Source organism: Melanotaenia boesemani, chromosome 10 (assembly GCF_017639745.1).
Source record: "Melanotaenia boesemani isolate fMelBoe1 chromosome 10, fMelBoe1.pri, whole genome shotgun sequence".
NCBI lineage: Eukaryota > Metazoa > Chordata > Actinopteri > Atheriniformes > Melanotaeniidae > Melanotaenia > Melanotaenia boesemani.
In genome coordinates this window covers 28,271,931-28,288,400 of record NC_055691.1, presented here as the reverse complement: position 1 = coordinate 28,288,400, position 16,470 = coordinate 28,271,931, and the positions used below count along the sequence as shown (strand labels likewise).

At 38.5% G+C, this 16,470-nt stretch overlaps 1 protein-coding gene across 3 annotated transcripts; it reads left to right on the top strand.

Moving 5' to 3' along the window:
* The first annotated feature begins 882 nt into the window (after positions 1-882).
* Positions 883-16,102, top strand: ppp6r2b (protein phosphatase 6, regulatory subunit 2b). Of its 3 annotated transcripts, XM_041996866.1 has the most exons (26): positions 883-925; positions 1,043-1,222; positions 2,660-2,805; positions 2,942-3,097; positions 3,204-3,302; positions 3,660-3,846; positions 7,419-7,556; positions 7,657-7,722; positions 7,952-8,064; positions 8,152-8,265; positions 8,483-8,603; positions 8,752-8,913; positions 9,003-9,236; positions 9,349-9,413; positions 9,501-9,616; positions 9,706-9,791; positions 9,900-9,977; positions 10,055-10,152; positions 10,235-10,292; positions 10,463-10,584; positions 10,671-10,843; positions 10,967-11,123; positions 12,128-12,207; positions 12,395-12,605; positions 13,532-13,672; positions 15,060-16,102. In XM_041996866.1, the coding sequence occupies exons 4-26, from the start codon at positions 2,970-2,972 to the stop codon at positions 15,091-15,093; spliced, it is 2,781 nt and encodes a 926-aa protein (XP_041852800.1). In that variant the 5' UTR covers positions 883-925; positions 1,043-1,222; positions 2,660-2,805; positions 2,942-2,969; the 3' UTR covers positions 15,094-16,102. The 3 variants fall into 3 exon arrangements, with proteins under 3 accessions (XP_041852800.1, XP_041852798.1, XP_041852801.1); XM_041996864.1 differs by lacking the exons at positions 883-925; positions 1,043-1,222; positions 13,532-13,672; positions 15,060-16,102 and adding exons at positions 1,262-1,513; positions 12,805-13,525; XM_041996867.1 differs by lacking the exons at positions 883-925; positions 1,043-1,222; positions 2,660-2,805; ... (2 more) ...; positions 13,532-13,672; positions 15,060-16,102 and adding an exon at positions 12,805-13,525 and having other exon boundaries at positions 3,668-3,721; positions 3,807-3,846.
* The last annotated feature ends 368 nt before the right edge of the window (positions 16,103-16,470 follow it).

The following is a 16,470-nucleotide window of genomic DNA, read 5'->3' as shown; positions in this document are numbered from 1 at the left end:
TCAATTCTAACTCTACAAAAGATGGGAGTGCTTTTGGTCAACTACAGACTATTTTCAGGTTTTAAAATCATTTGCCACCACCTTGTGGGAGCAGGAGAGTACTAATTGTTTCTCTTACTACAGTTTCATTTGCTCGTGTTCTGACCTTTATAGAACATTGCCATTTTTTTTTATTTAACCTTTACTTAACCAAGATAAGCCTAGCTGATATGGAATTAAGAATATCTTTTGCTCAATAGATTATTTATATCAGCAGGGAAATAATCTCATAGGACCAAAAATGAAAACCTGCATGTATTGCCTCCTTCAATAGTAGAGCCACAAAGAGACTCTAAAGAGATCCATTATGTAAATGTTCACTTTCTGTTTATAGTATTGAATAAATCAAAATGTTGGTGATTGAAAGGTGCTACAACCAAATTGATTATTTTCTTAAATCTTGGTATATTTACAGACATTGTAAATCTGCAGATTTTAGGTCATCATCATAAGGAGTACAGTTGTTTACACAGTCTATCTACAAGCTTCACTCATTCATCAATATAAATTCAAATTTTGATGATTATTTTTAATTGTTTGAGTTTGCACCATTTCTTCAATGCAGTTTAAATCAGCATATATTGCTTTATGCAAGGTGAGTATGCAAAGCCTGCCACATGTATGCAGTTCTACATGTTGGAGCTTAATATATTTACTTAACCATAAAGCAATTGTTATATTTCTTATAGTAATATAAACAAGGTGATGATAGAAATATTTGGTTACATTTTAAAAGTAATCCTGCCAATGCAAAGTTTGCATTGTACTTAAAAAAATAATAATAAATGCAACAGGCTTTCAAGAAAAACAAACTATGTGACTTGGGAGTGGGGCCCCAGTGGAACTCTACTGCTAGCAACGCCCCTGGTGACAGCAAATATTTACAGTTACGTTTACACAGTAAATCCAAACTTTTGATAAAACATTAAATAGTCGCCATATTAACTTTTAAATAACATTTTTTTAATCTAATTTATTTTCTGTTTACTGTGTGTCAATACAGCTGCACGGTATCCCCTGTGTAAAGGCAGTGTAAGTGACATTGCAGCCAGGAAAGGGTGATATCCAGTTAAGCTAACAACGCAGTCATGAAAAGGCTGCAAGGGGCCTCCGGGTGACTTGACAGCTAAAGCTGCCGTCCTTTCAGCTTGTAGATGACGACTGATGAAATGATGGATTGAAGGTAAGATTCGCTCACGTTTTGGGGAAGAAGAAGAAGAAGAAAAATACCAGTTATCTAAAATGAAGCCTGCGCGAGCTGCCAGGCTGTCAAGTTGCTGGAAAACGGTAACGTTAGATCTCAATCAGGAGGACGTCGTCCCAGCACTGAATGTAAGCTCCGGGCTGCGATAAATAACGGACCTATCGCTGTTGCTTTTTAAACGCAGTTTGCTTAAAATATCGTGTTGGAATAGCAACGTTAGCAATGCAAGTGAGGCTGTGTTAGCAGACTGGTGTGTTATTTGCATGCAAGGTAAGTGAAAAGCATCGTGATCAAGCGCGTGACACACAATGATAAAGTGATAAGTTAACCTGAAGTAATATGGCTTGGCTAATGAACATTAATTTGCGTTGACGCTACTGTTAGCATGCTGTAGCTAGAATCCGTAAATAGCTAACATTAAACGTTTTGAGCTGCTATGAGGACGCAGAAAGGCCTTTAAAGCTGGCCCTGACAGGGATGTTGTGTTACATTTAAAAGTCTAAATAGCTTAGGGATACACACATTGACTTATTTCACATTACAAAACACCTGTTAAACCTCGACACGTTGATTAGAGATTTGTGTGCACGAGGAAACGGTATTATACAGTCAATTTTAATGGCGTTCAAAAATTAATATTGTGTTTCACCTTTATTTTACACTGTAAAACGATACAGTACTTTTCTGTTGCGATATCTAACAGCTAACTTTACGGTCACGTTATATCAGCCTTATAATAAACCTTAAGGATCATAAACTAAATCCTTGGCCAGTTTTATTAGGATGGGTTTCTAATTCCTTCTGTGGTCTAATGTGGCTCAAGGTAATGTCAGGTGAAGTGAGCCTTTGGGCTTTTATCTAATCCTGTCCGCCTTATAAAGTGTTTAGCCGATATCATCATCACATTTAGTCTCTAGTTTTTACTTTGTAGTAACACGTCAGCTATGTCAGTAAGATGTCAGCTATGCAACATACACAAAAGCACAATGAATTTAGGTATTAAAAAGTAATTGTGTGAATGTTCTTTTTTTTCTGTTTTTCCTTCTTATTACAGCATATATTCAATATATGTATATATATTGAATATATGCTGTAATAAGATGTGTGTATATATAAATATATATATATATATATATATATATATATATATATATATATATATATATATATATATATAATGTGTGTGTGTGTGAGGCCACTCTCAGAGCAAGCTGTCTAATATCAGAGCAAAAATGGGCAACTATAATTTAATTGAACATGCAATGCTTTCTGTTCTTTCTAGAGAGGAGTGCAAGCCTAGCTCCCACACTTGGCTTGAATTTAATTCTTTGGCTGTGAGGGAGGCAGCAAAGCAGATCTTGCTGAAAATTACTTTGTAACACTGCTGTTTCTTATTTTCTTGTTTCTCATGACCAGGTTGAAGGCCGTCTCTCCAGTGTTTGTGTGTCGTTAGAATGAGTGACGTGAATTTGCTGATACTCAGAAATTCAGGCCCCGCCATGCCTATATGACAGATGGGTATTTAGCAAGATCCATCTGAAGGTGCAGCTCCTTGTCAAAACGTAAGTATATTAGTTTAGGTTATATGTTAGAAATGTGTTAAAATAAATATGGTTATTGGGCCTCTTATTGTCTATGTATGAATGTTTTAAAATCATGACCTTTTTTTTGTGTGTCACGTTCTCTTCTGATCAACAGCTAAGTGTACATTACAGTGACATCAACCATGTTTTGGAAGTTTGATTTGCACACATCCTCTCATCTGGAGGCTTTGCTGGACAAGGAGGATGTCACACTCACTGAGCTCATGGATGAGGAAGATGTTCTGCAAGAGTGCAAGGCCCAAAACAGGAGGTCAGCTTATTTTTTTCTGCAGCTGGATGCTGAAACTGTTTGTAGCTTTCACTGGCATGCCTCTAAATATACTTGTGCTTGTTTTTCCTTCTTCACGGATTTATAGACTTCTCCAGTTCTTGTGCCAGGACCAGTGCATGCAGGATCTGGTTCATATGATTACAACAGAGCCCCCTGCTGGTGCAGAGGAGACAAAGCGCTTCAAGTAGGTGCTGTAGTGAGGAATATGCTGATGTTGTAAACTGCATCTTGGGGGGAAAAGGAGTTTTGCTGATTCGGCACTATATTATACAGCTTACTTGCCATTTATAAAAGGCCATAAAGTTCAGTAGTGTTGAGATTTAAGAAAAAATAGCCAGCTAACCAGATTCATATTTAAAATAACTACTTATTTGCAAGTTTAAAAAACAACCTATGAAAGTCAAGCTGGTTGTTTGATGGAAAATGCTGCTTATTTAGTTTTACTGCCACACAACAATGTTCCAAAACCTAAATCTAGTCATGATTTTATTTATTTTTATTTTTATTTTACTGCAAGCGTTGTTTTCTACATTTATTCCAGGTATCCAAATATAGCCTGTGAGCTGTTGACATGTGATGTAGGAGTGATCAACGATAAGCTGGGTAATGAGGAGCCTCTGTTGGAAAGTCTGTATGCTTTCCTGGAGCAGCCATCCCCGCTTAACCCCCTTCTGGCATCTTTCTTTAGCAAGACAATTGGGAACCTCATCACACGGAAGACTGAGCAGGTAATACGCACACACATGCAGGCTCATACAGCTAAATCAATGGCACACTCATAGAAGGTAACGGCTATATTTTATGTTTTGATTTAATCGAGTCTGAGGGTTCTTATTACAAGTTGGTATTTAGGTTTTCCACAACATCCAGATGTGCCAGCACTCAAAGCCATGCTTGTGTTTTTTTTTTTTTTGTCTTATACAGGCTTGAAGATTTCAAACTAGGTTTGTTTCATCAAGCTTGTTACATACTCTGCAAGAAGTTTGTTCTTGTTCTCGAGGCTGCAAGAAAAAGAAAAAGTTTGTTTTGATCCGGTCAATTCATACTCCACGAAAAGCTTAATCTGTGATGGGCTGTCTGTGTTTTTATGTGTGAATGGTATAAAGATTTGAGGTAACATATACTACATGCACATACTTAATTTTTGCCCTTTTTTCCATTTTCATCTTGCTGGCAAGGAGTTAATTTACACATACTTCTTATCTCATTTCTCAATTTCTACGTACAGTCTTCCTATCCTCATTTCCTAGCCCCTTCTCTCTGAGTGGAGTATGTGCACCTGCATCATTTTACCATTGTTTTACCACAGCATACAGCTTGTGTTTGATTATTTCTATCAGCTGAGCACAAAAAGGTATCTGTATATATTTACTTAAACGTCTTCCTTACAAGCTGTATTTTTTTCTGCTTCCTGTCTGAAATGACATACCTAAAGTAAATAACGTATATTTTATAATTTTTTTTATATATATATAATTTTGGGCTGAGACATGTGAAATTACAAGTGAAGTTTTAGAATCAAGTCAGAGGAAATTCATCAGGAACTCAGGCAGAGATAAAAAATTTTACTTTATAATTCAACTGGGACCGCAGTGGCTCAAGCAGTAGAGCAGGTAGTCCAATGACTTCACATGTAGCTTATGAGGCTACATGTGAAAACAAAAAAGAAAGAAAAAATAACTTATACTACAAATGACATTTGAATTATAAGATAGTAGGCACGTTTCATTGAAGAATTTGTAAACTACAATCTGATGAGTAACTGATGCTAGAAAAGTGAACCTCGGCAGTTTTACAGATGTTTTATCAGAGGTATGTCCAGGCGGAACCACCTTACTGTGCCCAAATGTTCCATTTGACCTTTCTCAGGTACCAGAGTGGAAAACTAATTATACACTGCCTGGCCAATAAAGAAGTTGCCACCTGGATTTAACTAACAAATAGGTACGAGCCTCCTAGATAATTACTGCATGGGCGATTTATCTTTCAGGTGGCAACAAGTTATTTAAACCAAACTTAATACAATGAGTAGCTTCTCATTTCTTAAACATCCATGTGGAAAGACACATCCAATGGTAATAGAGAAGACCACGGGATGTGTTAGTCTTTTTAAGAAGGGTCAAATCATTGGAATGCATCAAGCAGAGAAAACATCTAAGAAGATTGCAGAAACTACTAAAACTGTTCAACACATTATTAAAAAGTGGAAGGATAGTGGGGAACCATCATCTTCAAGGGATAAAGGTGGTAAAAAGAAAAAATTCTTGAATGATGGTGATCAGTGATTACTTAAACGCTTGGTAAAATCAAATAGAAGAAAAACAGTAGAACTCGGGGCTATGTTTAAAAGTGAAAGTAAGAGCATATCCACTTGCACAATGCAAAGGGAACTTAAGGGATTGGGACTGAATAGCTGTGTAGCCATAAGAAAACAACTAATCTGTGAGGCTAACTGAAGAAAAAGCCTTCAGTTTGTAAGGGAGCATTAGGATTAGACTCTGGAGCAATGGAAGAAGGTCATGTGGTCTGATGAGACCAGAGTAAGAGCATCAGGGTAAGAAGAGAGGCAGATGAAGCGATCCAGCTATCATGTCTAGTGTCTACTGTAGTCTATGATCTGGGGTTGCTGCAATAGGTCAGGTCTAGGTTCAGCTACATTAAGTGCCCAAAGAATGAGGTCAGCCGACTATCTGAGTATACTGAATGAGCAGGTTATTCCATCGATGGATTTTTTTCTTCCCTGATGGCATGACCATATTTCAAGACGACAAAGCCAGGACTCATTGGCTCAAATTGTGAAACAGTGGTTCAGGGAGCATGAGACATTTTCACACATGGATTGACCACCACAAAGTCCAGATCTTTAACCCCATTAAGAATCTTTGTGTGCTGGAGAATGTTTTGCACAGTGGTTGGACTCTCCCATCATCAATGTAAGATCTTGGTGAAAAGACAATGCAACACTGGATGGAAATAAGTCTTGTGACATTGCAGAAGCTTATTAAAACAATGTCAAAGAGAATGCGGCTGTAATCAAAACTAAAGGTGGTCCAACAACATATTAGAGTGTGTGACCTTTTTTTTTCGCTGGCCAGGCAATGTATTTCACTCATAAAACAAAATGTAAAAATTTCTTCAAAACATCTCGATGTTCATGATCTACACCTCTATTAACCAATCCCAGTCCAGAGAAAAAAGAGATGATGCCAAAAATCACACCACAAACAAACGTTCTAGAAAGAATAACCCCAAAGAGTGTGCACTTCACTGTAATAATGCAAACATATAAGAGAAGACATTAGCAGCTTTTTTTTTATTTTTATTTTTTTACAAACAAAGGTAAGACAGTTTACGGTTTTGTGAAGTGTTTTTTTTACTACTCTTTAGCTGCTAGCTCACTCCGTTTTCATTGCATGGTAATAAGACAGACAGCTCTGTAATCAGCAGATTCTCTGCTTACAGATGATACCTTGTTTTGAATTGGGTTGAATTGGGGGAATTAGCAAAAGCTCTAAAGTGAATGTGGCTGTTGTTTTTTAATTACATGCCCATTTAATTGCTTGGGGTTTTAACTGTATTTTGTTTGGATGCCAGTTCATGGTAGAGTCTTAGCTGAGTTTCTAGCCCTCACTTTGTTATGCTACATGTTAGCATTGGTGCTTTCTAGCGTGTGCTAAAATCATTTGTGCTGCACAGATCTCACTCAGCCCTCTGTACAGAGGACACTCATGAGGAAGAGGCTGAATTTACAATTTGGAATGATTTGACTCTCCGATTTTTATCATGCATGTCAGATCCCTAAAAGGCTTCACAAAAGATACCTGTTCCTCCTCCTCCAGTGTTTCACGTGGAATTGAGCCATGAAAATGTGATGAAATTATTTCTGGGGTCATAGGCTGGCGGATGGAGGAGGCACACATTTTTAAAATAAGAGGGAGCTTTGACTTTTGACATCAAATTAAAAGTCTAAACCTTAAAGCTGAACGACTGCTGCACATAGAAGATGGTGTCGGGGGGACATCTATTCATTATTTAGGAACTGACCGAGCAAAATTATGTCTTTATCAATTTGCAGATATTGAAATATCTGCTGTTGTACTTTGATCTGCCAACCTCCCAAAAAATTAGAGGTGAATGCAGATCAATCTAAAAAACAGTGTCCTCCCAAAAATTTATTTATTTATTTATTTTTTGACATTATCATTTTTTGATGATCTTAACAACTACTTGCGCTACTTGTCCTTCTGTGTCCTACTTTTAAGTTTCCTGTTTTGTTTTCTCTATTCCCTGTGCTACATAGGTAATTAGTTTCCTGAGGAAGAAGGAGGGATTTCTGTCCTTGGTTCTGAAGCATATTGACACATCAGCCATGATGGATGTTCTTCTACGTCTTATCAGCTGTGTGGAGCCTCCTCCGCTTCGCCTTGAAACTCTTACAGTACGTGATAGCCCATTTAAAATTTTACACCAGTTTCAGATATTTTTCCTTTTTTTTTTTAACACAAATTTTAATATTTTTAATATTATTTTCATAATAGTGGTTGAATGAACAGAAACTGGCCCAGAGACTCATAGAGCTCATTCACCCTGAGAGAGATGAAGAGGTAAGACAGAATGACAGTTCTTTTATGTGTTTTATTAATTTTTCATTTTTGTGATTAAAACGTGTTTCATTTATTGGCACATTCATAAAACAAGACAGAGAAAAGAATTAATTTATTACATGTGTTTCTCCTGGAAGTGGCTGAAAAAAAACCCCAAGGTTACTATCACTGGCAGAATCTAGAGGCTATACAAGGCTGAATGACTGTGTACACTTTTTCTCGCTCACAGAGGCAATCCAATGCTTCGCAGACTTTGTGTGACATCATCCGTCTTAGCAGAGATCAGGCTAGTCAGCTTCAAGATATTTCACAGCCTGACCCTCTGCTGATTGTGCTGGAATCGTAAGTCAGAGAGATGCCCAAACACATGCACTCGCTCTGTGTCAACCAGATGCAGAGGCAATGACACACTCCATTGTGTTTCTACAGACAGGAATGTGTTGAGCAGTTGCTGCAGAATATGTTCTCTGGAGAGAGGACTGAAAGCTGTATCGTCTGTGGGATTCAAGTTCTTCTGACCTTACTGGAAATACGGAGGCCTGTGTGAGTGAGACACTTTGAATTGATTTTAAATGGTGTGTAAGAAACTAATGTTATTAGATTTAGCTTTACAGAGATCAGTCATCTTTTAACCCCTGATCTATTGTTTTTTTATAATTTTAATATTAAGTGCAGAGTGTTTTATTTCATTTCTCTTTTTTTTTTTTTTTTTGTAATGTTTCATGAATTTTCTATTGTACTTGCATTTTGTTGATGACAGGGTGGATGGTGTAATGGATGCTCAGGGATTTGAGAGGAGTTACACTGTTAACAGCAGTATCTTACTGGCTATTCAGCCACACCTGATGCACTTCCACCAACTACTTCTAGAGCCACTCAAGGTACATGACCAAAGAGAAAATAATCTGTAGGTCCTAAAAAGGGTTTCAAAAGTAGCAACCGATTTTCTTGAACATGCTGTAAATGTCAAGCATGCTCTGACTCCTCCTGTTTCACCACTTGCTATAAACTGTGTCTGTGCTTGTTTAGCGAGATCCTATGCTGACTACCCTGGGTGTGCTGGAGGAACCTTTAGGGAACACACGTCTACACATAGCCAGACTTGTGGCCTCGCTTCTTTATACAAGCTCTGCCAGCCACGCAGTGGTAGCACAGGAACTTTGCAGACTCAATACCATGGACCTCCTCCTGGTGAGATTAAACGTTCTGTAATGTTCACATCCTCAGAGTGTGGTGACAGATGTTAAATGACCCTATATAAAATGTATGTCTTTTTATAGGACTTGTTCTTTAAGTACACATGGAACAACTTTCTGCACCTCCAAGTGGAGCTTTGTGTCGCTGCCATCATCCGGCCTTGTGCCCATGAAATGAGACTTCAGCCTGGCTTGAGTGCCCACGAACAATTCAAGACTAATCAAGATGCATCACAAGAGCAAAATTTGATCGAAGCAGCAACTTCTGAACCTCCAGTTACCTCTGATAACTCTGCCCATAACTTAATGGTGACTCATGTAGGTTTCTTTGCTTTTCTTATTAACAAATCCCATTTAGTCATATGGAATGTCCATTTTGAACCTTCCTTGTGAATTAAATCAATTGAATGAGTCTTTTCTCTCTAACAAGTTGTTCCAGCACTGCCACCTTATTCAGAGGATTCTGGAAGCTTGGGAGGAGAACAGCAAAATTCAGTAAGAAGCTTTTTAGATGTTGGTATAATGCTATTTTTAGTCATGAGCTGAAAAATGGGTTTCTTTTAAGCATACATTTTTGTTCAGGTCAGACGGTGGTATGAGAAGAGGGTACATGGGACATCTGACAAGGATTGCTAACACAGTGGTTCACAACCTAGAGAAAGGCCCGGTTCATACCCAGATTAGTAGCCTCATTACAGGTGTGTGGAACACTAATACAAGAGTAACAGCAAAAGCAGAAAATCACATCTCACTCATCACACTTTTGTTCTTGTGCTTTTTGATATAGAGCTACCAGAGGACTACAGAGGGCGCTGGGAAACCTTTGTGGAACAAACACTATCAGAAACCAACAGAAAGAATGCTATAGACCTGGTAAACCCTCATGCACACACATAAAACATTTACCAGCTGTTTTATTTTTAATCATAATTTGGATTCAAACATAAAATGATGCATTTGTATTGATGTTTCTGAGTTTAGGTCGGAACTGGAAATCCTCAACCTTCCTCAGAGGATGATATGGAGAGCCCCTTCCCCAAAGAGCTGACAGTACAGCAGGTACACCACATAAACACCACTAAAATATTTCTCTATTGTGACCTGTTGTATTTAAATATCCTGATCATGTGTTTTAGGCATTTTCAGACTACCAAATCCAGCAGATGACAGCTAACTTCGTGGATCAGTTTGGGTTCAATGATGAGGAATTTACTGATCATGACGACAGCATTGGGTAATTTAGCTAACACTATCCTCTTTGTGTCTCTGTATTACTGTGAGTCTGTACTGACTGGGTAACTCTGCTTACATTGCAGTGCAACTTTTGACCGGATTGCAGAGATCAATATCAACATTGATGCAGGCCAAGATAGTGTGAGTTTATTTTGTTAAGTTTGGACTGTAAATATTTTTCTTGTTTTTAAACAAGTTATTTATATTTTAATCAGAGAGGGAACATAAATAATTCATAAAGCTTTTAAGAATGGTAGATGTAATGAACAAGGAGAATTATTGCGAGCAAATGTAAATTATGATTTCTGCAGGCTAATGCCGCTGTGTTTGAGGCCTGTTCCAAGGAGAGAATTCAGCCCTTTGATGATGATGAGGAGGACATCTGGGAGGAAAAAGCAATCAACTATGCAACACAAGCTAAGTCAAGAAACAGGTAAAAGCATTAATAGAGATGCTCTGTACACTGTTTCCTGATGTATAGATGCTCTAAAACATATTGTTCTTATTTTTGTTTCCAAGGTTTGGTGGGTTACAGTCCTCCCAAAGCCAAACACCCAGTTCGACTCTTGATATGCCAGCAAGTTCTGATGCTGACATCCTTGACAGAGCAGCAGACTCAGATTCTGAGGAAGAAGACCCTAAAGAGGACCTGGATTCTTTTTCAAGTCAGGACCAGTCAGAATCAACTAAGAGTGAGATGCAGTTTGTAACAAGTTTTACCCTCTAAGCTGTTAATGGCTAAGCCAGAGTTCACATTATAAGTGTTACTGAGTGTGTGTGTGTGTGTGTGTGTGTGTGGTGCTTTTCTTTCCCAGGTAGTGGCTGGGTAGCAGACTTCGGAGAGGTGAACTCAAAGGCTCCTGCAGCAGGGGCGGCCTTTTCTCCCTGGGACACTGCAGTCTCCCAACCAGCTGCATCAGAGGCTGAGGAGAAGGGGTGGGCCAAGTTCACCGACTTTCAGCCTTTCTGTTGGTGAGTTTAAGCCCGGTCTAATTACATGGAGCATATTAGAAAATCCCCCATTTTTTAAAATAATATTTAATAGGCAATGACGTACTGAGATGAGATAGGAATAATTTTGCCATTGCAGCTTTTAACTCATCAGATAATGCCCAGAATCTTTGGCCACAAAAAAAAAAAAAAATTTACAAGATGACATCATGGTAGACATTATAATCCAACATTGTTTGACCCAATATTGATATTCTGGATCTGGTGATCCAGAAGGTTCAAAATATTCCAGGCACTGTGTGGGCTTTTGGGCCTTTTGGGGTTTTTCTCAGGTGAGTGACCCTGTGGCTTGGTGGAGATCTGTGCATTCGTTTTGTGTCTCACTATGGGAACACAATGGGCGTGACCTTATCAGAAGCTCTGATTGCACTACTCCAGCCAAGATTGGCTGGAGCATGTCTGTCAGTGCCAGGGAGGGGGGACACCCTTCCATTATATAAAGGGCTGGCACTTGGCAAGCAGGTCTTTCAAAAACTTCTTCTCAGTTCTACAAGCAGAACTGTCTCCCTTGGGACTTAACTGTCCACAGACAAGTGTGCAAACTCGGTTGCCGGGCGCTTTGTTCTGGGCTTGCACAGTGCTTTGAAGATAAAAATTCCTCTCACTAGCCAGTTGCAAAACAGTGGTGTGAGTGGCTAACTGCTAAGGGTAGCAATACATTTTGCTGTTAGCTGACTCGAGTAGCTATACTCAGGGTAGCAATACCACTACTAGCATTACTTCTAGCAGCAATATCATAAGTGGCAAGTGGCGACACTTAACCAGGGATAAAGCCAGCTTTTGGGGTGACCGGTTAGTAGAATCCAAGTAGCAATACTCCCACTGTGCGAGCTACCTACGGAGAAGCAGCAGTGCTCCTCTCACCTAGCCACACCAGCTTCACGTAGATTTAAACTTAACTTTTAATGGAGTTTATTGAAAGATAACTGATTTGATTCAAGCTGTATGAATTACTGTATGTCCAGCTCTGAAACAAGACCCAGATGCAGTTCCCCGGTGGACTCGGAGCTCAGTGGATCAGACAACACCAAACCAAACCCGAATCGTAAGTTGTTGCAAAATGACGATGTGACTCATAATCTTAACACTTCCATGTTTTATTTATTTATTTAAACAATATTTGAACTTAATAAGAAATAATAAACAAATGTAAGCTTTATATTTCTGGAACAACCAGTGCTTTAATCATGTATTAATGATGACTGTTCTTTCTCCTTCTTCACCCTTCGTAGCCTGTGTGTGGAGTGCATGCGTGGCAAGAAAAGCTCCACTAGTGGCATCAGACAGTTCCTCCTCCAGCAGTTCAGACAGCGACGAAGAAGAAGGAAAAACAGAGTCCACATCCAATGAAACGGTCACCACAGAGACTATCACCACAGGTGCTGGCAAGGAGACCATCCGGCTTACTGTGGATGCCAAAAATGAAAGGGCAGTCTTCACTAGGTACACATTCTCAAAGGAGCTGCTGCTCTGTCTGGTGTATTGTGTCCTCCCTCAGTTACTGTAGTGTTTCTCAAAGACCTCCTTACCCTCCTTTCCACACTTATTCCTGTACTATTTTACCTCTTCCTTCTCCACTTTTCCTCTGATATCATCCTGCTGTTTTGTGTTCCCTCCTGTCTCATCTCCCCTTTGATTCCAGAATATTCAGACCTGCACTCAGACGGTATGTTGTGCTTGAGGGCCTGTGCTCTGTTGTGTGGAATGCTTTCTTGATGGATTTAAGATGTTTCTGTTTGCTTGTTGCATTTAACAGGATGTGGAGTCATAAACCCTTGTACAGTATATTCAGGCCAAGTCTAACTTACAAACAACACAAAAAAACCCTACACTAACCCATAACGCTGACTTGGTGATGACCTAGACAGCTGTTCTTATGCTGAGTTAAATCAAAAGATGAGAATTGCTTATGACCACTGACTATTGTGATTATAGATTATTCTTTTCCAGCCATAGCATCGATAGGACCAAAGTCAATATGAGGTGTTTCCATACAGAACTCTCCACTACTAACAGTCTGTCAGATAGCATGCTATGAACAAAAGTTGCAACCAATGCAACATGTCAACCTTCTAACAGGCCAGTTCATTAGCAGGTTACTAACAGTGCACCACCAAGCATGTTACAGTTAATAAGATGCTATTATGAAATTGAGAACATTGGTACCGTCCTTCACCCGGCTGACTATGATTGGTCAGTCAGAGCCATTTGTGTGTTGCCAGAAGTAGCCCATGGATGCACAAGTTGCTGTGAGCACCAGGCAGAGTAATAACAACCTAGCATCTAGTTTATCAATAGAATAATGTAAAAATAACTCCCTTATCTTTCTCATCTGTTACAGCTATATTTTTCTTTTTCTTTTTTGTCAGCGAAGCGGATAAGGTGCCACTAGAGGGACTGTCCGTTAAAGGGAAAGACAGTGAAAGAGAAGATGGAAAGGAGAAGAAACATGGAAACAGTTCCAGCCCAATTACCGCCAGTCCAACTAACCAGTCAGCTGCTGTTAAACAGTGAGTGTGTGGTTATGTTGTTCAGCTGAATGGATGGGTGGTGAGACAACTCAAGTCGAGGGAGACAGTTGAGATGCAGGGATGTCTAGATGACTTAATTTCACGATTAATGGCAATATTAAACACTGTTACTACTTAATCATAAAGATTCCTTAATATCGTCACTTTCCATAAAAGATCAACTCTGAGCCATAATGGCACATCAGCACAACTTGCACACAGAATTCCACATGGATGCCAAATTTGGATTTTTAATATGGCATGAGTAATAACTTTGTTTTTATGTTAATGCGTAAAAATAAATAAATAATGCTTTAATTCCACAAATTAATCTCTGCATTCATTCTGACAGCCCAATTAAAAGACCTGATCATGTGATTTTACACATTTATGGTGTTGGGAAATTAATTAAAGGATAATAAACACGATAATCGTAATATTGTGGTTATTTCTTTGGCAATAATCGTACCAAGAAAATCTGTGATCATGACATCTTTCAACTCAACCCAAGATTAATTACTGTTAAAAGTGCAGTTTGGAAAAAAAGGTGAAGTAGAAGGGGTCACTGTGACAACACAAGATAACTAGGGAGTGGTAGTGGTAGGTTACAGAGGTGGGCTTGGGTCTGTAGAACCTGGGTTCAAGTCCTCGGGCTGGCAACTAAGATAAAAACCACTGTGGCTCCCTGAGCAAGGCCCTTAACCCCCGACTGCTCCCCTCTGCGATGGAATCTGGCAGCCCACTGCTCCTAGCAACTAGGATGGGTTAAATGCAAAGAAAGAATTTCCCAACTGTGGGACAAATAAAGGATTATTAAAAAAAAATAAAATAAAATCTCATCATATGTCTTCTTTGATAGAATGCCATATAAATAAATAGATTTCTAAATGTTTTAAACGTATTGTTTATTTTTATGTATCCTTAGACAGGATACTTTTAGATTTGCAGACATTCCTGACGACCCAAACACAAATGCAACCTGTAATTTTACAAAACAACATTTAGTATGTCATAACACTTGTTCAAAATCTGATTATTTGGCCAGTCAAAATAGCACAGATGATAACACAAGCAATGATTTTGAAGTGTTTGCTTTTGCTTTCTTGTTTTGTCACCTCAAATGTTTGTAGTAAAAAATACTGTACAGGTTTCTGATAGTTGGCCCATATTAAAATATTTAGTAGAAAACCTGTGTTACTATCAAACTTTGATCAATGCACTCATAAGTAGACTTTCTTTTTTATTTTTAATGATTTTTTTTTTCTTTTGCTCTGTAATACTAAATTAAGTCACACTGTATGTGGTTGATACCATGTGTTCTCAGTGAATAGAGACAAATTAAACTAAGATGGTCTGGATTTGTCCTTTTTTCATCTTTACCCTACAGAGAGATGCAGTCCTCTGCTAACGGACCGGCCTAACGATGCAGCACAGGTCCACATTTCATACCTTTTTAATTCAACATAAAGCCTTGCCACCTTTGCTTCCTGTTAGCAGCCCTCCAATGTCCTTTTGTCGTGTCTAAAGACGTGTAAGTGGATGGAAAATACTCGGTTCTGAGGTCAAACAGCATTTATGCTGGAAAAGTGAAATTTTTATGGGTACTTTCAATGTCTGCACTGCACCTTCATTACATAATCACAGAACTGAAGTGTTTCAACGAGTGAAATGTGTGTTCTGTAGAACATGCCATTGCGTCAGTCGGCCAAAACCAGCCAATTATGTTGCACATTTACTTTTCATGACTGTACTCAAGAAAACAATTAATTCTGAAACTTTTTTATTAAATTTAGTATCAGAATTTTGGATGATTTTAGCTTGTCTGCATAAAATGTCACGGTCATTAAGGCCCAGTTAATTTGTCCAGCACAGGATTTGACTGTTTACATTTTAGTAAAAAAAAATAAATAAATAAAAACAACAACAACAAAAAAAAAACTGTACACTAATAATCAGGCAAGATGCTTGCAAAGCTGGCTAGTTGCTATTCTCTTCACAGATGTCTTCAGCATTTCATGTGCAGACATTTTATTAGTATAGATGCGTAAGCGATGATGATTTGGCTTTCCTCATACATGCTATTTGAATTTTTCAGTCAAGAATTTATTTTCTGCGATTACTTTGGACAGAAGTTTTCATTTGCCACAAATGAAGGCTTGATTTTGGGAGAATATTGTGTCACTTCTTTCTCTGAAAGATTTATGTAGTTTAGAAGTGTTGTGTCCATGTGCTAGTAGATGTGTGTGTGTGTGTGTGTGTGTGTATGTATGTGTTGGAGCTCTGTTTGAAGTACAGAGTGTATTCTCAGGTCAAATGAGATGTATGCAGATAGAAAGAAAGCACACCTGTGTAACACACCCACACACACACAGATACACCTTTCCAAATACATATGTATAAACAGCCATATTCACAAACAGATGCAAAAAGGAAAAAAAAAAAAAAACCTCAGTGATGACCTGCACATGCCAGTCCATACACCCTCAGAGTTGTCTAAATGTAATATTGTGAAATCTGAACCTGTATTAGGTTGTGGTTATTCTTGGTAATATGTTAACGTAATATAAATGTAAACAGTATATAAAAACATTATATCTATTTTTGGAATAAATCCAATGTATGGAAAGGAGGTTGTTTTGCAGGTTGCAAAGTGTGTATTTTGTGTGTGTGATGTACTGTTGAAAGAGGCAATAATGATGTCTGTGTTTTGGTTAAAGACCAGCATCAGTTCCTGTTACTTTGCCACACACTTCCTACATGGAGGTACAGGAGTGTGCGTGTTGTGAATGTGTGTTGGT

Bases quoted from the DNA above. Each gene is read 5' to 3' on its own strand.
- ppp6r2b (XM_041996864.1), top strand. From the start codon at position 2,970: ATGTTTTGGAAGTTTGATTTGCACACATCCTCTCATCTGGAGGCTTTG. The intron at 7,557-7,656 runs GTACGTGATAGC...TTTTCATAATAG, and splicing joins TTCGCCTTGAAACTCTTACA to TGGTTGAATGAACAGAAACT. The intron at 10,585-10,670 runs GTAAAAGCATTA...TTTGTTTCCAAG, and splicing joins CAAGCTAAGTCAAGAAACAG to GTTTGGTGGGTTACAGTCCT.